This window comes from Eschscholzia californica, unplaced genomic scaffold (genome assembly GCF_041429995.1).
Source record: "Eschscholzia californica isolate CP2 unplaced genomic scaffold, dmEscCali1.0.p SCAF_4, whole genome shotgun sequence".
NCBI classification, from domain to species: domain Eukaryota; kingdom Viridiplantae; phylum Streptophyta; class Magnoliopsida; order Ranunculales; family Papaveraceae; genus Eschscholzia; species Eschscholzia californica.
In genome coordinates, this window is record NW_028238461.1 from 13,952,281 (window position 1) to 13,971,487 (window position 19,207).

The window sequence follows — 19,207 nt, forward strand, 5'->3', positions numbered from 1 at the left end:
CTCATAGACAAAACCAATCTTTACTGATCATAACTACGATCAAATCGAACAATGTGATAAAACATTGTGATTATTATGAATTTATTACGTTCATTTTTCGCGCTAAGCATGAATGACGAAGTGGTAGAAGTAGGAGATGGTGATTTTCTTTTGCCAGAAATATCTGGGAGGAAAAAAAAGTTGGTGGGCGACAGGTCCAAAATAAAAATATATTGTGTTTGAGATCCAAACTTAATATACAATAGGTAAAAGAAAGTTCATTTCTTTTGAATATTTATTCTTTCTGCATTTAAGCACACTAATGTGTTAATAGTTTCAGGTGTTAATTGTTTAATGGATGTGTAGATATGTGAGAGAATATATTTGTTCTATACAGAACACAAATAAAAATGTGTGAAGTTAAACAATATAATGGATATGATTATTTACATTTTGTTTAATGCAATAAGATAACGATGTCACACAAAAATATTTTGTTTGGTGATCTTAAAATATGGTGTATGCAAAAATGATTTGTTCGGTGAATATTAAAAATTGTATTTTTTTTACTTTCGACCTATTTTGTGTGAACATTAGACTTATAGTGGTATTAAGGAATATTTTAGACTTTTCTCCAAATATTTCTTAAAAAAATTGTATCGCTTTCGTGATTTCATATTTGTTGTACCAAAGACAAGTATAACCTTAATAGGATTACAACTCTAAGGTCATGTTTGGTGCGCGGGAATGGCGTGGAAATGAAATGTGATTCCCAGAATGTGATTCCCTCAAAAAGGGGTAATATCAAACCCGGGAAGGTGGGTTTGTGATTCCCATTCCCCGGAATCACATATATTAATATTTATTGACAAATATGTCCTAAACAAAATATTGAATTACCAATTTTATTTTTTGGTAGGATTTGGTATTAATAAGTACCATTTATGTTTATGAACAAAATGTAATTTTAGATAAATTTCTATCTAGGTTTACGAACAAAATTTTAGTTTTAGATAAATTTTTATTAAGATATTTATTTATTATCTTTAAATTCTAACCCTTTGATGTATCGTGTTATTATTTCATATCTACGAATTTGAAAAAATAATACTGATTTTAATATATTACAAAGTTGATGTGTATATTTTATGCTAAAAAAAAAAGTTGATGTGTATTTTATGTAGTTTAAGTAAGGGTAAAATATTTACATTCCTATTCATATACAAACCAAACACCTAATTAGGAATATGTCAGGAATCAAATTCCTATTCCTGGTCAAACAAACCATCAAACTACAGTAATCTGATGCCCAAGAATCACGTTATGGGAATGTGATTCCCAAAAATCACATTCCATTCCCGCGCGCCAAACAGGGCCTCAGGAACATGTATCTAGTTATTGCTCAAGCTATATGCTCCCATACTAAATTACTAATAGGAAGAATGACAAAAAAAAAAGATATTCTTCCTTAATTGTTGTCGTTTCTACACGTCCACATGGCAAATCGCAAATGTCCTACTAAGCTGTCCACGTAGGACAAATGAATCCCACCTTTTTGATTACTTGTTGATTTCTTTCCAACTAATTAAGAAGAGATAGATTAGAATCAAATATAAGAAAAAACAGGAGAGATTAACAACTATAGAGACAGAGAAAATCCAAGTAATTAAGGAGGGAAATTTTCTTTCTCTCTCCAAATCCATTTCATCTCATCAAAACCCATTTTTTTCTTCTCTTACAACCTAAGCAAATAAATTATAAATAGATTCTGTCTAATTAGCTTTCCATTTTTCAATTTATTCTTAACACCCAAGCCAACTCCCTCAATTTCTTTTCCTAGTTAGAAAACAAAGACAAGATTAAACGAAAAACCCTTATTTTGTTTAATTTCTCTCTCAACTTTAGAGAGTAGAAAATGAGAACAGAGTAATTGAACAAATACCCATTTAACAGAGCAAAAGTTTTAGCTTTGTAGAGAGAGAGAGAGAAAGAAAGAGAAGAAGGGGTGATGGGAGGTTGTGCTTCAAAGCCAAAAGATTGTAAAGAAAGAAGATCAACATCACTAAACAAAAAATTAGGGTTTAAGAAAAAGATGTTCTTTGGGAAATCTGATCAATTATCTCATGCTAATGTTGTCCATCCAGATCATTCCATTAGCAATCCAACTAATCAAGGTTTTGAATTGAACTCAATCTTTTTAACTATTAATTTTGACTTAATTATGAAGAATTGTGGAAGTACCTTAATATTTCAATTCATTAGTACTAATTTTGATTTTTTCTAAGCCTGACTGAAATCTGACTTGACGTTTGATTTGACTCGAGTAAGCTTTTAGAACTATGGGTTTTTGTCTGACTCTTGATGAATGACTGGTACGACGGTCTGATTTTGGATTAGACTATTCATAATACGAGTCAGATAAAGACAATGGGAAAAACGACGGAACTCTAGCTTGAGATTAATTTGCTAACCATAATTTGTTTATGGGTTGCTTTTGTTTTTTAGTGATTAGAGTTCTTAGTTATAACAATGAAAAATTAATTAGGGTAATTGTTGATCAACCTTTTCGAAAACTTATACACATTATTCAGCTTGTTAAATTTGTTTACAGTAATTAGGTTTTTCAGGTTATACCAATGAAAAGTTATTGAAATATCTTATATGATTGAGTAATGATTTTAATGTTAGCAATTGCAGAAGAAGCATGGTTCGAGTCGCTCGACTCCTTTCCGCAATTAGACCCCGACAATGACGAAGATTTTCGAAGTGTTCATGACGGTAAGCGGAGTTTTTCAAATTCACAAATCACAATCTTGTTTAAGGTTGTGTTTTCTTTTCTCTGGGTCAGATCTGAAATCTGAATCGAGGACTTGACTAACTTGATTCAGATTTTGGAATGTTTGTTTCTGTCTGCTCGTCTGAATGGATGATTAGGACTGACCTTAGACCCATTAGATTCAGACAAACAGATTCTTACAACGAGAAAAAATATCCCTATTTACTTGAGCTCTTTAGATGCACAGGTAATTTGTTCTTTAATGGAGCAAGTTTCTCATTTTTTGTTCAGATGCCCTTTCGTCAAATGGATCTGTACGTTCATCAGTATCTAGTATCTTCTCGATTCCAATTACTAACCATGAACGCGAAAACGATAATGCGTCTGCACGACTTTCTGTTAGTACGGTTCCAATCATTACAAGCAGAAGGATTTCACATTCAGATGATGCTAACGAACGGGTGTCCCAACCAAGTGTTGAAGAACACACTAATGATTTTATCGATACGAAGAAAAAAAGTTCGAATCCTACTACTTCACCCAGCACGAGGCAAAAGGGAGTCACAAAAGTGTCATTTAAATCGAAAGAGGAGAATGCTAATTCAACATCAAGTGAGTATCACCATTTTTTGAACATTAATCTTAATAATGAGTTTCCAGCTGACATATTTCCTTGTTCGTATCAGACCCAACGAAGATGGTTGTGCGGAGACCAATAGCAGGCACCCAAGTTCCGTTCTGTCCGATAAACAAGAAAGTGTTAAATTGTTGGTCAGCTATTGAACCTGGTTCTTTTAGAGTCAGAGCCGAAAATTATCTTAGGTAAGAAAACATTATCCGAGTAGTTACTTTTTCTTCTTCATTTCGGATATTTTTTTCTAATACTTTTACTTATAACTCGTCTTAACTAGGACCCGTTTCTAAATATGTATAATGGCAGGGATAAGAAGAAAGAGTTTGCTTCTAACAATGCTGCATATTACCCGTTTGGTGTTGATGTCTTCTTATGTCCACGAAAAATTGATCATATTGCTCGGTTTGTGGAACTTCCTCCTGCAAGTGTTTCAACTGGTATTCTCCCACCGATTCTTGTTGTAAATGTTCAGGTAGTTATAAAAAGTCTTCATTTTTACGATTCCGATGATGAAAATGGGAGAATAGAAAATACACATTGTGAGTTTATTGTTATGTTTTGTGATATTGGGATGTCTTACCTTTGATTTCGGTTGTGAGACAAATTAATACATGTCTATTTTTATTGTTCTGTCATATATCAAAAGAATCTTGCGAACGGGTCAATATCAAGCCCAATGGCCCGCGACGTTTATCAGAATCATGGCATCTAAGACCCTTAGCCGAAGGACATTTTGATCTTTCTTCCTTCCAAGTTGAAGATATTCATTTCTTCATGAGCCAATGTTTTTCTTATTAACATGGTTGTCTCTGCAGATTCCATTATATCCGCCCGCTATCTTTCAGAGTGAAACTGATGGAGAAGGAATGAGCTTCGTTTTGTATTTTAAGCTTTCTGAGAACTACTCGAAAGAAATTCCTCTGCATTTCCAAGAAAATTTTAGGGTAAGCCGATAAGAATTTATGTTTTTCTTTAATTCTTCTCTTATCGATACGAATGATATTCATACTTATCTTTTCTTTTGCTTTGGGTCCAGAGGATAATCGATGATGAAGTAGAAAAAGTGAACGGTTTTCCATTAGACACAATTGTCCCAGTCAGGGAACGGTTAAAGATCTTGGGTCGTGTCGCAAACGTTGATGATCTTCAGTTAAATGGACCCGAAAAAAAACTTATGAACACTTACAATGAAAAGCCCGTTCTTTCACGCCCTCAACATGAATTTTACTCGGTAAATTGACAACTATATTCTAGTATTTGAGATAAATCTTAGGTAGTATCTGTTTTTTTCTCTAAGATCTGAAGTTTGATTCAAAATACTGTTTTTTTGTATGATTCGTCTGTATGGCATATTCAGATTGATTTTTATTTGATTCAGACCGTCTTATTCAAACACTGAGAAAAAAAAGCACCACCATTATCCGTCTTCTAGAAGGTATCGCTAACAAGTTGTTGCTTCGAAACTCTTACAGGGGGAAAATTACTTCGAAATTGATGTCGATATGCATAGGTTCAGTTACATTTCAAGAAAAGGATTTTCAGCGTTCTTGGACAGACTCAAGATTTGTATCTTAGATGTTGGACTTACAATTCAAGTAAGTTGATTAACTTGTAGTTTTAGTTTCTTTTCTTCTAAGTCAGGTCTGATTGTCTGAAGTCTCACTAGAAGTCTTAATTATCTCGTCTGAATGGCTAACTACTGCTGATTTTGGATTCATTTGAACCGTACCTTTCAAACGAGTCCGTTTCAGACGAGTCAGACTCAGACAATGAGAAAAAAAAAATAGCAAAATGTCACCGAATCCATGCTTAATTTCAAATTGTCAAATTCGTTGGTTGGTATGGTAATGCAGGGAAACAAGCCGGAAGAATTGCCGGAGCAGATCTTATGTTGCGTAAGATTGAACGCGATCGACTACTCAAATTACCATCAACTGGATTTGGTTTAAGAGCTCATGTCAAGAACATATTATATATCTTTTTCATATTTCACAGCATAATACAAATCTCAGAAGCAATTTTTCATATTGTATTAGACTCTATAGAGTATCTTTTTGTTCTTCCCTTTCGGATTATTATTCTCATCTTTAGGTTTTACTAAATGATCATATATTTTCATGAAAATCATACCAAGGTCTCCAACTGGTATCGTTTAAAAGAATTTCGACAGAATAAAAAAAGTAATCAAGAATAAATTCCATTAGTTATATAAAAGTACAAAGAATTAGATTATAGTTAACAAATTACAAATCTAGAAGCTGAATGGAGCAAAAATAAAATCAAATGATCCAAGAATCTTGACATATCTGTGGGGTTATTTTTGGACCAGAAAAAGAATATCAAGTAGTTGAAAGTTCCTAAGAATTAGATAGTTAGATAAAGAAATTCTTTGAGTATAGGGTGAACCTTGGCAGAAGCTTCTTTGCTAGTGTTATTCTTAGTGCAATCTGAAAACCAGGCTGAAAGAATGAGGACTAAGAACTCCCATGAGATAAGACTGACGATATCGATTGTGCTGATATGGAAGCGGCTGGACTTGTAACATCTCGATCTCCCTTATCTTTATCGATCATCATCTTCATTGCTATTTGACAAACTTCAGCAAACCACTCATCTTCAGGCAATACACTGCAAAAACAAATCAATTTAAAGCGAGGAAAAGAAAACAAGAATGAGATAATCTTTCAATGCAATTCAATTTGCCGATTCTATGTGTATGGTTTTTTTTCCTGAGTCGGATCTAAAATCTGACTCAAGGTCTGAATGAACTCGAATCATATTTTAGGATGTTTATTTTTGTCTCTCGTATGAATGTGGCTGATTTGGGTTGATTTTCTGTCCAACTGAGTCGGAGGATTCATAGTCAGACAAGTCAGATTCAGATAACGCAAAAAAGGACAAACACCAGTTGCTAATTTTTACCTATATGGATCAATTCCAGTTGCAGCAAATGCTTCAAGTGCTCGAGCTATAATGTCTTTGATTACTTGATGTAGATTACGGGATAAGTAACGACCTTGGGATGCAAAAAGAATTACAAACTCCATGTCCAAGTAAAACTATAAACACCATACCAAATAAAAATGAAAATTAGTATATAAAACTGAGTATCAAAAGAGATATGAAACTGACTAATTGAAGGCAAGTACCTGCTGAAGGCCAATAGGACCTAAAGCTCTTGGACCTTGCTCAATTTCGTCCCAAAAGGTTTGGTCATTCGAAAGCCACATGATGACAGTCTCGGTCAGTCTCATTAATAGAATAGTCGCAAATCTTTCTCTACCCACAAACATATCAGACGCAATTCCTGCCATTCGATTTACTTTTGCGAAAAGCTCCTGAGAGTCATATAAATGAGGTAAAGTTCTTAATCCATCGGCAATTTAACAATTTCATTAAGGTTTCTGAAGAAGTCACAATATGACATACCTGAAATATTAGAGATGGGAACCATTCAATCTCTTCAACATTTCCGTCCATACTAATGTATGTATCTGCGTTTAAATGGGTATCGCCATCTTCTGTGAAAATGAGTTCAAGGGCATGTTGTCGACAGAAACTATCTCTTAACCTGTCAACAGATCGTTGTAGACGTCTCTTCCATTCTCGTTGCTCTGGAGCACGGTTTTGTCTTTCTGAAGCTCCTCGAGGAGGATCATCTTTTCCACTTTGTAGTGAACTAAGCTTCATAAATGCTCGTGGAAGCAATTCATCTGCTAATAAAGATGCATTTGCTAACAAAGCCATCTGCTGAGATTCGGTCTCAGCCATCCTAACAATTCTATTTGGACAACCTTCCATATTTCCTTCATCCTCTGTTGAACCCAATGCATTGATTAGCAAATTGACGTAGGAGGTGAATACTCGTAATAAGCCTTCTAAGGTTGTACCACCCAATTGCATAGTCAGAAGTGGCCCCACATCTTCGAAAAACTCCTGCAAACTCATCAAAGATACCTTAGAATGTATTAATTAATTCAATAATTATCATTTAGTGAAAGAAAATTTCTGCTTCATTGGCCTCCATCAAGTTTTACGTCAAAATACCACCTTAAGCAACTTATGCTATCAAATATCATATAAGAGGAAACTAGCAAAATCTATTGAAGTTATATGTTTAAGTTATTAACGAACATCGAATCAATCACCTGAACCATCGAGTTGAATCTGTGTGCACTACTTGAAAGCTTAGGTTGGGAGACAATCATACTACCAATAGATGTAGCTGCCGATCTCCCAGATGGACGTATACCAACAGGAGGATAAGTGAGAACCCAATCATCTGCGGCAGCTAGAGCAGCAGTGGACTCTTCGATTCTTTTCAGATTAGCATCCAGTGCCTGTTCCACACTAGGCCTAAATAATTTCAAAAGGACTGGACAAAGGGCTAGTCCGCGAGATTCTAACAAAGAACAAAGACCCAAAGCGATTTGAACACATTCAGCTGCAGCTCTGAGGCCTCCAGCTGCTGCCGACGAGGAAACTGCATGTCTTTTTACAAGGACGGCAAAAGCTTCAGTCTGCTTAATCGACCAAGTCACTAGCTCAGACGTATAAGCAGGCTCTTCACCGAATACAGCCAAAGAGTCATCTGCTGCTTGAGCGATGGTTGAGAAGACTAGCTGCGAGAGCACAGCTGTATATGCTGCTCCGTAAGAGGTGCTCGATGGACGAAGACTTTGCATATTATACTGAAACCTCTGGTAATGAGCATTAAGTAGTAAAGAATGTGCACGAGGGCCATCACCAAGCTTTTTTAAAGCTAAAACGGCGGAGCGAAGCTCAAGCCCACGAGTAGAAGGTTGAGAAGCAGCTTCAACAAGTTGATCCGCTAATTTTTGTCGTTGTTCTGAGATAGAAGTCTTCAGTGATAATAATGCAGAAGGGCTTAAAATTCTCTTTTGATCCGCTTCTTTAGCTACATTTTCTCCTTCATCAAGTACAGCTAAGGCTTCATCTATTCTCCTCTCGGCTAACAAAACTTCAATTATATCTGGAAATTCGTTCGACCATTTCTCAATTTTTGAAGCCTCTGATTGTTCAAAGTTCGAAATATCATCCGATGTTGAATCTTCAGTATCAGTAGACAGAGAATCAACATGTACTCCATCAGCTAAACCATGAACAAGAGTTGCCTGAGTAGATAACAGATTTCGTATCGATAAAAGCTCGCCTTCAAGATCCGAGATTCCCTTTGAAGTGCTACAATTCCAAAGAAGATAGGCAGCTTAGTCACTAAATAGCTTAACTATAATAGTCCCACATCGCTTGGGAGAGCGCCTGAAGCCTGGGAAATACGTGCGCGCTCAAGCTTAGCAAGTGTCGAGGACTTCTGTGTGGGGCTCGCAGAGCCCACTCCAAGAACAAAACCCCCTAATGGCTGGGCTTGGGCTTGGGTATCAATAGCGGGAGCAATGTCGATAACCTCCCTAAACCTTAGGGCGCTACAAATAGTCAGATACCCAACCATACATAAATTGGCTTTGATACATCATAAAGATGAAACATGCTCATAACTGGCACGAACTGTCTTAAAGACAGTCGATCCTGTAACCCCTAGATTTTTGGAGTGGATGCACAACCAACTGAGCAAGCAGTTCTTTGATATTCTAGGTTTCTTGTTTTAGTCGTCAATAGTTTAGAGATATATCAAAGCTATAAAACATTCACAATGAGTATGAAATTCAAATTTACCGAATGAATGCAGCATAATTAGAGTAAACACTCTTCCGCATTTCCTCTGCCGAAGCTTTTCTCAAATCTAGAAGATGATTGCATACACGCCTAATTTCCTGTCAAAACAAGCACTCACACCTTTACCACATTATTACAGTTTCACAATTAGGATGGTGTTTGGTTTCTTCTCATTGTCTGAAACTGACTCGTCTAATTCCTCTCTATTTAAAATGGACGCAAAATCAACTCAAAACAGCCATTCAGATAAGTAGCCCATCACTGAGTCAGACAAAAACAACCATTCTGAAATACGAGTCAGTGTCAATTCAGACCTCGAGTCAGATTTCAGATCTGACTTAATAAAAAAAAATAAACACTACCCAAGGATCGTTAAAACCTAGAAAATGAAATAGGCAAGAGAAATCAATGAAATAAGTTGGAAAGTAGCAAATTAGGGATTTCAAATACCTAATATATGAGCCAAATTCACATTCATACCTAATTATACAAATAAATTTCTGGATTTAGAGAGAGAAAGTGAAAGACCTTTTCATTCATGATAGGGCATTTAGAGGTAAGATAAGCATCAGAATCAAACTGAGAAGTTTTGAAAATCTTAAGCTTATCGGAGAGAGGAGGACTTTGGGGTCCACTTTCCGGTCCTGTTTCATAATCCGATGATAACATTCCGCTACTGCTTTGACTTTGATTCCTTGGCCTTGATGAAACCGTCGCTGACGCCATGATTGTTTCTCTCTCTCTCTCTCTATATCTTCTGATTTGATCAAACAAGAAACAAAAAAAATTTAGAGAGAAATGGAAAGAGATGCTTTTCCTTTGAAATCATGACAAAAAAGGGAAGAAACTTGTCATGAAAACTTTGTCAGCATTCTTGTCATACGTGGATGAGTATTAATGTGACTGTACATTGCCACCTAGATCAATCTAGCTTGACAACATTCGGTCAGAGAAGATCCAAATCCATGGATTCAGATCTATTTTGTTACAAAATTTCGCTCAAGTTCAACAAATTCAACTTCAATGTTCTAGAGTAGAAAGTAGAGGACTTGAGCCGAGATTGGTAACAAAATTCGACTTGAATTAAGGGTGGGAATCGATTCGGGTCAGTCGACTTGGACACAAAATGTTGGTGACCACCTATTTATTCACGTGGTTTCGGACGGTAACTTTCAAGAAATCGTTTGTCCATTGACCGTCCATGACCATTTATTTTATCCGGCCAGTCAGACGTCGGACGGTCTCGGTTTGAGCTTTCCACTAACAATTTACAGAAACTTATAACTTCATTTTCATCCGCGTTTTTTTTTTTTTTTTTGGAAGTCGACTACGATCTACGTATGTCGTTACATTTGGCACTTGATACATCATAGATGTGATAAGCTCGATAACCGCCCATTCAAACACTAACAGAACCGGGCCTATAGCCCAACAAGACATGGCCTAAAGCCCAACAACATTATTTACACCCTAATAATCCCAGTTCAAATAACCAAAGATTCCACCTTCTCTGGGATTCGAACCTGAGACCTCCAGGGATTTCTGGAGTTTATGTCAACACCTTGGAACCACTTGGGCTACCAACTGTTGACCATTTTCATCCGCGTTAAACAACCATCAAACAACAAATATGAATCGAACCATTAGGTATGAATGAAACTAGTGAGGACAAAAGATTCAGAGAAAAACATAACACAAAGTTATACAGACCTTCGTAATACAATGCTCGGTGCAAAACGTTGAATGGATGTAGAGATTCAGAGAGAGAACAACCATCATAAGTCTATAAAATCCGATGTTCTATAACCTCTGAAAATGAAGACGGGTTTATTCGGTAACTAGTACCAGTCGGGTATTTGGACGGGCTATATTGATCGATCGGTTAGCGGGCGGTCAGCCGACATAGAATTTTCATTGTGACCGTCCTCCACTTCTTTCGGGTCGGTCGGTCACTGACCGTTATGACCATCGGGTGCCCATAGACACTTTTTGTCTCGGTCGAACAGATCGGGTAGCGGTCTTCCGGACCTTTTTCCCACCACTAACTTGAATCCACCGGAGTTGAAAATTTTGTAGTGGTGGTAGTGCTCTACCACAAAATTGGAGTTTGTAGATTTAACAGATTGTGTAACTAAATGGACTTCAATCTATCAATTTTTTCTTTTTTTTTTGAGAACTCGACTACGATCTACGTTAGTCGTTACAAGACATTGATACATCATGAAGATGTGATAAGCATGGTAACCGTTTAATTTAAACCAGAATGAAAGAGACCTAAAACCCGACAACATGAAAGAGGCCTAAAGCCTAACAAATTGTTATATTATTTACTATATATTACCTAAATTACATGGGATAAATCTTGATGGCAAACAACTTCCACCGGGACTCGACCCCAACCCCACGGACTTAGGTATCCAACCGTGGTGGACGTCAGTCTATCAATTTGAAGAGGGGGGTTTTCGTACCCATTTTCGAAAATATGTGAGCCTCCAATAACATGGAGGTGCCATTAACACTAGCAGGAGGCACCTTTAAAACTTCTTCAACATTGTTCATAGAGTATGATAGAAAATCACACATTAAATGTATTGGATACATTACACGGATGGAATATGCTCACAACTGTTATGAAACTATCGCAAAGGCACGTATACAGTGACAGTCATACAACCGTGAATATTATTATCCTCATGTCTACAAAACAACAACGATACACTGCCTGAAAAGAAGAGAAAGTTGAAACCCAAAATCAGAGTCGCGGCCCCTTTTTCAGACATAGGATTCTTTTTGCTAAGAGAATCCCATATCCTCCTGAAATCTAGACCTTGGAAAACACATAACAGAAGAGAAAGGAAGAAAGCTATGAATTAGGTAATATAACTATAATCTGCAAAAGGGTTAGTTAAAGAAGCTTAACCTAACCACAATATCCATATATGTTTTAGTACATCAAAATTTTCAGAGTTATTATACAAAATACTAAATCATCAACTAAGAATCATCTTCTTATATTCTTCTACTCCTTTTTAGTACTTTTTCAGCCAAATCTCAAGGCAGATAATCAACAAACATTACAACTCTTCCTACAATGTCCCAGTGAGTCTTTAGTTCCAGTCATATAAATCGGGTTCTTTGCACATTCTCCGACAGCAGCCCATTGTGGGCAATGCTCGTCGTCATCGGAGCATTCTGAGTCATTTTTTTGTTTTATTCGTTTCTCGAAACTTCTGACGTGAATCCATTTTGTAGCAGACCATTTCTCGCCTTCAATTACAGGGCAACTCCCATGTAAGCTTGTCCTATCAGTTGATGTGTCGAGGTTAAGACCGAAAAATAACAATGCATCTCCTTTCCTAGTTTTCACTGGTAAGTGAAGCAATCAATAAACAAAATCAGCCAATCAAAAGAAGATAATCGCAGTTCGTTACTTCGTTCTTGAATCTTGACTAAAGATATAGCTAAAGGATTTAAAAATATATAGTCGAGTTCTTGGATGGAAGGTTGTTACCAGCATATCCCTTTTTGGCACAATCGGACCAGGAATCATCCTTTGACTGAGATAACTTCGCCTGCAGATTATCAATGTTTTGTCATGGAGGCAATAACTATGGAAAATATAGTGCTAGTAGAACTCATTTTACCTCTGAATTAGGGAAGACAGTTTCCCCACCCTTTTCAACGTTGGATAAGTACATGAGTACAGTTGCAACTCGTTGACCGCCAAATTCTTGATTCACCTTATCATTGAAGTAGTCAAAGTGGGGTTCATATTTTTGACCATTCTCATAGTGCAGTATTTGCATCGCCTCTCCGTTTTCTGATAACCCAAACTTAGTGCTAGAACTAAACCACTTGGAAAATAAGAAATAAAAATAAAATAATAAACATCAGTTTTTTACAAAATTACCTTCTGGGAGGAAGGTCCAAGCTGCAATTCGTGACTCAATATTTGCGACTATCTCATCCTTCTCAGACCAAGAAAAGAAGAAAAACGATTAAAGATTTGAACCACACAAAAATACGGAATTTACTATCTCTAAAGAAGTATCAGTTCATGCAGCAATACAATATTTCGGAAGCCTAATCACATCAACAACCAACTTGACTTGCAGACGAAAGAAACTATCAGAAAACTTAACTAGAGTACTAGACAGCCTCGAGATAATCCATGAAGGACTAATAACAAGTTTGTAGTGAGGACTAATGAAGGGTTTGCCCGGCAACCTGTCAATATTGTCCTCTCTTAGCCGCCACCACGCACCACGTGGCCCATGGTTTTGTTCATGGTGTCTAAGCGGGACAATATCGCCACGTTGCCAGTGTTGGGTCGGCAGACTAGATACATCCATACCAGTCTATAGTTTACACATGCAATTTCCCATATATTCTCTAACAATGGAACCGTAGTGTACTCCAACAATATTACCCACAAACACCATCAACATTATCGGACTCGTAAGGACCTAAGAAATCAACACCTACTATAGATTTGATAATTCTAACTAGATATCACTGAACTTTTTTGAAGATTCACCCAACATGAGGAAAATGTTATTGCACGCGTGCCTCTAGCTAAGTTTATTGTGCATCCCTCTACAACATCGAGAGGTTCGTGGATACAAAGCTCGGGGAGTGCAGTTTACCTCAAGATTTGCCAATATAAATTGTAGGCATAAATGACGTATGGGTAGTTCTTGATGGCCTTTAGGGCTCGTTTCCATGGTGATTTACGAGCTTATTCCGTCATCTTTATGTATGTGGTAACCTATCTATGCCATATTACTTTAATTTTTATTGTACAAGCTATTTGATCAAATATCCAATTTCATTTGGGTTTGTGTTTCTTTTTCATTCCAAAAACTGAATTTAGTGTCAAAGATATTATGAATTGATCAATACATATATTATTTCTTCTAACAAAGTTCCCTTTATAGTTCAACTAATCCCTAAATTAATCCTATTAGAAACCCAAACTCAGACTAATCAAACATTATAACACAATCAAATCAAACATGAACCCTCAAAAATTGAAGAGAGAGAGAAAGTTAAACCCAATATCACTTACCTGACCCTTGCTAAGAAACATTCCTGAGCTTGTTCTAACTTCACTCTTAACGCTCTTACCAGATTCATTATCAGCCACCATTGATATCTCTAGTTTACCCTTTGCCTGTTTTCCCATCAAATCAATAAAAAAAGTCAAAATCAAACAGAAAAGGAAGAATTGAAAATGGGTCAAGAACAATTTCTCACCAGATTGATAAGGTGATCACATTCATCCTCAGAGAGAAAACCCTTATACAAGAAAGCTCTGTATCACCCACACAAATCCCATATAAAAAAACCCTTAGAGAGAGAGGGAGAGATAAAGACAATCTAGAGAGAGAGAGAGGGAGGGAGACCTGGGTTGCCAAGAAAGTTGGGTAACTCTAGTTGGATCAAAACCAAAAGAATGTCTCTGTTTCAATTGAAAAGAAGACTCCTGCCTGAGAAATAAACCAAGAATGAAATAGACTGTGATTTTGATTCATCAATGAAAATTTAGAGAGAGAAAATATAGAAAGAAGGAATTTAATTACTTACGTCTTTGATTTTCCAAACAAACCAGGAAGAATTGAAGAAAGGGAAAGATTAGGTAAAGAGAGAAGAAACAAGAATAAAACAAGCATTGAGAAATCCATCTTCATTTACTGATTCTTCTTCTTAGATTTTATCAGACACCATGAGAAAGAGGGGGGTTTGGGTTGCAATACCTAAAATGTTGAAAGACTGGGAGACTTTTAGTATAATCAAAGCATCTTGACTGACTGAAAAATGCTACTTGTCAACTGCCAGTATGGATAGATTTTTTTTGGATTTTTGAGTCAACAGTCCAAAATCTGGGGGTAAACACAAAAAAAATCCACTCTTGCCCAAAAATTAGTTGCAAGTCCAAATGTCAGTTTTTTTTTTTTATTCCCCTCTTGCCCTTGGACGGGACATGCTGACGTTTTCCTGAAAAAAAATTCAAAGTTTCAAAATTTTTAAACGAAATTTCAAATTCCCGCCCAGCAAACCATCTCTTCCCGGTAAATAAAATAATTTCCCGTACACAAAAAATTCCAATTTTCAAAATTTTTTGAAATTTTCAAACGAAATATTTTTTTTCGAAATTTTGAAATTTTTTTGAATTTTTGAAATTTTTTTAAATTTTTGAAATTTTTTTGAAATTTCAACCCGGCCAAATTTTCAAATTTTTTTGAAAATTTTAAATTCCCGCCCAACAAAAGTGTCTAGTACAGAAAAAAATTTCCAGTAAATAAAATAATTTCCCGGTCACAAAATCTTTTTTTCGAAGTTTTGAAATTTTCAAACGAAATTTCAAATTCCCGCCCAAATTTTTTTACGAAATTTCAAATTCCCGCACAGCAAAAATGTCTAGTACAGAAAAAAAATTGCAGTAAATAAAATAATTTCCCGAAAAAAATTTCGTTTCCTGGGAATTTTTCAGTGGCAGTTCCCTAAATTTCTGAACAGTACACATTCTTATTGACGGGTTGTCAGATTATTTTTCAGAAAAAAAATCGCTTCCCGAGAAATTTCGATGGCAATTTTGTAATTTTCAATGGCAATTTTGTAATTTTCGATGGCATGAACGGTAAATACTTTATTTTCTAAAGGTCCTTTACGTAATTTTGACCCCCAAGGCCCAAACTGACACATTGGACCTCCCTTTCATTTTTAGGCAACTTTGGGTGGGATTTTCATTTTGGTCCCCTTTTTGGACCAATGGCCCAATCCCTCATTTTTTTTTCTTTAAAGTGGCTAAATGTTTTTGTGGAGTTCTCTAAAATAATTCTAACGGATACAATTGACACTCCCAAATTTAGTACAGAAAGCGTAATTTAAACTTAAAGTTTTATTTGGTTTAAATTTTATAGTGTGATGAGATGACGGTGAGAAAACTGTTGTTCTTCTGGAAGTCGATATCTCTCTGTCTTGTCTTAACTAAGACAAAGTTTCCCTTTCTCTAATTTATAGAGAAATAGACGATAAGCGAATAATGATTTATCACTATTCATTCTTTCGGATTAAACGAGTTAGACAGAAGGTAATGCAGTCGAAGCGAGAATAAGTTCTCCTTCCTTAAGACATTTTACACCTCCGTAACTGTACCAAACGTTTGGGTGTATGCCTTCGGGACACAACAACTTTCCTTTCAGAACCTTAAGATGGTCCTTCTATATTCTGAAAGTGGACGAACCTTCGTAAATATTATGAGCTCTTGGGCTAATGCGAATGATCTTCTAGGCGCTTTAACAATTCACTCGAAACTTCTTTCTTCCTTTTTTCAGATATACTAGAATACTTCCTAATCAGATTTATATTCCAGATACACCAGAATATTGATTGTTAGAAGAGAAGAAGATAATGAATTGAATGTGAAAATGAAGTGAGTTTGGGTTGTTTATATAGGAATTGAATAGGTGCATTTGTCTTTTGGGGTCAAAGGACATATCGCAGACAAAACGCCGACCGTTAGATGGAGATCGAGTTGTCCCGAAATGTGCCCAACAGAGGAGGAAACTGACTGTTAGATCGAGATATAGCGAAATCCCAAGCCATGCCCGACACGGAAGTGTCGCGCTCCGTTGGATGCTTGCGGATCTGACTCTTCTCGACCCGTCCCGACATTGTCCAAAGTCCATCAACGAGAGACCGTTAGATCTTAGCGGAATCCCGCGGAGCGAACACGAGTCGTCCACATTTGGATGTGCTTGCTTTGCTCAAATGGTCCCCAATCTGACTTGTCCCTTTTGACGGTTTAGTCTCTATTTCAACCGATCTTCGTCCAAACTTTAAACTTGAATTTCTCATCCATTCGGAATCAGATTTGTGTGGTTTTTGGCTCTAAATTGAAGAGCTCAACGAGACAAACGTAATGGCTCGTTCCATTTCTGAATTTGACGAGTCGGGTCGAGCCAAAATCGGCTCTGATTCCAACAAAAACTCAAGACGCCACTCACATTTTAGAGTGTCACTTTTGAGATTATCTATAATATATGCTTCCACATCATTATAGAGTTTGTAACAGAGGGTCTCATTGGAATATATATCTCAACAAAAACTTAAAAATTCTAAGTGACACTTGAAATTTTCAACAAAGCTACACAACCCACCTCCTGAGACTCTCACTTGAACCGCATGTGAGAGAAACTCTCTCCACGTGACTGAACATGTGAGAGGGGATAGAAACTTTTGTTTCTCTTACATGTGGTTCAAGTGGGAGTCCCAGGATGCAGGTTGAATATAATATTTGTTAAATTCTAGAATTTGAGTGTCACATTAGAAATGCTCTTAGATCAGGATTTAGAGAGAAAAGTAGTCCTTTTTTTTTTCTGTAACCCATTTACGTACGTCAGTCAAAATTCTTCTGGAAAATGAGAAAGAGAGATGAAAATAGTGGCGGTATGGTGGGCAAAGATAAGGGGTGGTATTCTGAAGAAAAGATAAAGAGAGGGGCTAAAAAGAACAGTTTATTTACTTTGTGGTTATTAAAATTAGGTTGTGCTCTATTCTAATAATGAGAGATTGGGTTAACCATCCAAAATGAGGGAAGAAATAGGTTTCCCATCCTAGGTAGCCAAAAAATGAAAAGCAGGTCCAAAGAGTCGGGTTGGGAAAAAAATGACGAAATGGCCCTTGAAAAACAAAGTATTTACAGTTCATGCCATCGAAAATTACAAAATTAGCATCGAAATTTTCTCGGGAAACGATTTTTTTTTTCTGAAAAAGAATCTGACAACCCGTCCATCAGAATCTGTATTGTTCAGAAATTTACGGAATTGCCACCGAAAAATTCCTGGGAAACGAAATTTTTTTGAAAAATTGTCTGACACACCTAGAAATTATTTTATTTACTGGAAATTTTCTTTTGTACTAGACACTTTTGTACCGGGATTTTTTGTGACCGGGAAATTATTTTATTTATCGGATATTTTCTTCTGTACTAGACACTTTTGTACCGGGAATCTGAAATTTCGTTTGAAATTTTCAATTTTTCAAAAAAAATTGAAATTTTGAATTTTCTTGTGTACGGGAAATTATTTTATTTACCGGGAAGAGATGGTTTGCTGGGCGGGAATTTGAAATTTCGTTTGAAAATTCATAAAAATTGAAAATTTTAATATTCTTGTGTACGGGAAATTATTTTATTTACCAGGAAGAGATGGTTTGCTAGGCGGGAATTTGAAATTTCGTTTGAATTTTCAAAAAAATTTGAAAATTTGAATTTTTTTGTGTACGGGAAATTATTTTATTTACCATCCAGTTTTTTTTGTCAAGAAACGTCATCATGTCCCGTCCAAGGGCAAGAGGGGGATAAAAAAAAATCAGGAAACAATGAGTTGTCCTGACATTTGGACTGGAAACTCATTTTTTGGCAAGGTCGGATTTATATTGATTTTACCCCCCAAAAATTGGACCTTTCACTCAAAAATCCTCTAATAATGTCAATTTGAACGAATTAGATTGATCAGTTTCTTACAAAATACTTCGGTCTTCAAAACGATTTCTTCCATCCCCAAAGCAACAACCATTATTTAATGAAACAATAAAATTGATTTCGAATCAATTCAATACTAATATTTATTGTCATTTTTTTTATGAGATATATTTATTGTCAATTGATAAATATAATTCTTCATAAATGGTGAATCTAAATTTTCAATGAAACTCTTAATTTTGTTATGTTTATAAATAGGAAAATTGTTTCATGAATGAAACTTCAATTTTTTTCATAAATACTACAAACATTTACTACAACAAGAATAAGAAGTTGCAATCTGATTCATGGAAAATTGCTTAAAACTCCTTAGGCCCAAATTTTTTTGTGAAAAATGACCCACCAATTGTTTTTAAGCTTAAGCTCTCCATGTGAGATATGTAGGTGTGACACAGTTTGCACGAATCAGGTTTTTCCCAAGAGCGTACATATTTTGAACGGCTTGCAAGGTTTACACAAGCTTGGACAGGGAGCTCAAGCTAAGAAGGATATAAGCAGAACCCAAGACGAAATTTGGTCTTCGGCTCAATTTCTTGTTGATTCTGACAGAGATCACGCCACCAAGAATAAAGCTATG

At 36.1% G+C, this 19,207-nt stretch overlaps 3 protein-coding genes across 4 annotated transcripts; 1 reads left to right on the forward strand and 2 right to left on the reverse strand.

The window, feature by feature from the left end:
- The first annotated feature begins 1,570 nt into the window (after positions 1 to 1,570).
- On the forward strand, positions 1,571 to 5,513 carry LOC147542943 (uncharacterized). Of its 2 annotated transcripts, none has more exons than XM_086634679.1 (9): positions 1,571 to 2,153; positions 2,677 to 2,757; positions 3,047 to 3,367; positions 3,442 to 3,577; positions 3,696 to 3,861; positions 4,205 to 4,333; positions 4,426 to 4,620; positions 4,862 to 4,984; positions 5,243 to 5,513. In XM_086634679.1, the coding sequence occupies exons 1-9, from the start codon at positions 1,988 to 1,990 to the stop codon at positions 5,336 to 5,338; spliced, it is 1,413 nt and encodes a 470-aa protein (XP_086490805.1). In that variant the 5' UTR covers positions 1,571 to 1,987; the 3' UTR covers positions 5,339 to 5,513. The 2 variants fall into 2 exon arrangements, with proteins under 2 accessions (XP_086490805.1, XP_086490804.1); XM_086634678.1 differs by having other exon boundaries at positions 1,626 to 2,153; positions 2,668 to 2,757.
- A 57-nt stretch (positions 5,514 to 5,570) lies between these two features.
- LOC147542944 (exocyst complex component EXO84B-like) lies at positions 5,571 to 10,198 on the reverse strand. Its single transcript, XM_086634677.1, has 7 exons — positions 9,612 to 10,198; positions 9,084 to 9,181; positions 7,538 to 8,591; positions 6,819 to 7,325; positions 6,539 to 6,727; positions 6,312 to 6,448; positions 5,571 to 6,017 (listed from the first exon to the last, which is right to left on the reverse strand). Exons 1-7 carry the CDS (start codon positions 9,807 to 9,809, stop codon positions 5,864 to 5,866), a joined length of 2,337 nt encoding a protein of 778 aa, XP_086490803.1. The 5' UTR covers positions 9,810 to 10,198; the 3' UTR covers positions 5,571 to 5,863.
- A 1,758-nt stretch (positions 10,199 to 11,956) lies between these two features.
- LOC147542945 (putative prolyl 4-hydroxylase 6) lies at positions 11,957 to 14,939 on the reverse strand. Its single transcript, XM_086634248.1, has 8 exons — positions 14,670 to 14,939; positions 14,489 to 14,572; positions 14,340 to 14,397; positions 14,152 to 14,256; positions 12,994 to 13,051; positions 12,728 to 12,903; positions 12,595 to 12,655; positions 11,957 to 12,449 (listed from the first exon to the last, which is right to left on the reverse strand). The coding sequence occupies exons 1-8, from the start codon at positions 14,771 to 14,773 to the stop codon at positions 12,148 to 12,150; spliced, it is 948 nt and encodes a 315-aa protein (XP_086490374.1). The 5' UTR covers positions 14,774 to 14,939; the 3' UTR covers positions 11,957 to 12,147.
- Between the last annotated feature and the right edge of the window lie 4,268 nt (positions 14,940 to 19,207).

Bases quoted from the DNA above. Each gene is read 5' to 3' on its own strand.
- LOC147542943 (XM_086634678.1), top strand. From the start codon at position 1,988: ATGGGAGGTTGTGCTTCAAAGCCAAAAGATTGTAAAGAAAGAAGATCA. The intron at 2,758-3,046 runs GTAAGCGGAGTT...TTTTTTGTTCAG, and splicing joins TTTTCGAAGTGTTCATGACG to ATGCCCTTTCGTCAAATGGA. The intron at 3,368-3,441 runs GTGAGTATCACC...TGTTCGTATCAG, and splicing joins GAATGCTAATTCAACATCAA to ACCCAACGAAGATGGTTGTG.
- LOC147542944 (XM_086634677.1), bottom strand. From the start codon at position 9,809: ATGGCGTCAGCGACGGTTTCATCAAGGCCAAGGAATCAAAGTCAAAGC. The intron at 9,182-9,611 runs GTCTTTCACTTT...TTGTTTTGACAG, and splicing joins GCCCTATCATGAATGAAAAG to GAAATTAGGCGTGTATGCAA. The intron at 7,326-7,537 runs GTGATTGATTCG...ATGAGTTTGCAG, and splicing joins GATTCAACTCGATGGTTCAG to GAGTTTTTCGAAGATGTGGG.
- LOC147542945 (XM_086634248.1), bottom strand. From the start codon at position 14,773: ATGAAGATGGATTTCTCAATGCTTGTTTTATTCTTGTTTCTTCTCTCT. The intron at 14,398-14,488 runs GTCTCCCTCCCT...TGGGTGATACAG, and splicing joins CAACTTTCTTGGCAACCCAG to AGCTTTCTTGTATAAGGGTT. The intron at 13,052-14,151 runs GTAAGTGATATT...TGGTCTGAGAAG, and splicing joins TGTTTCTTAGCAAGGGTCAG to GATGAGATAGTCGCAAATAT.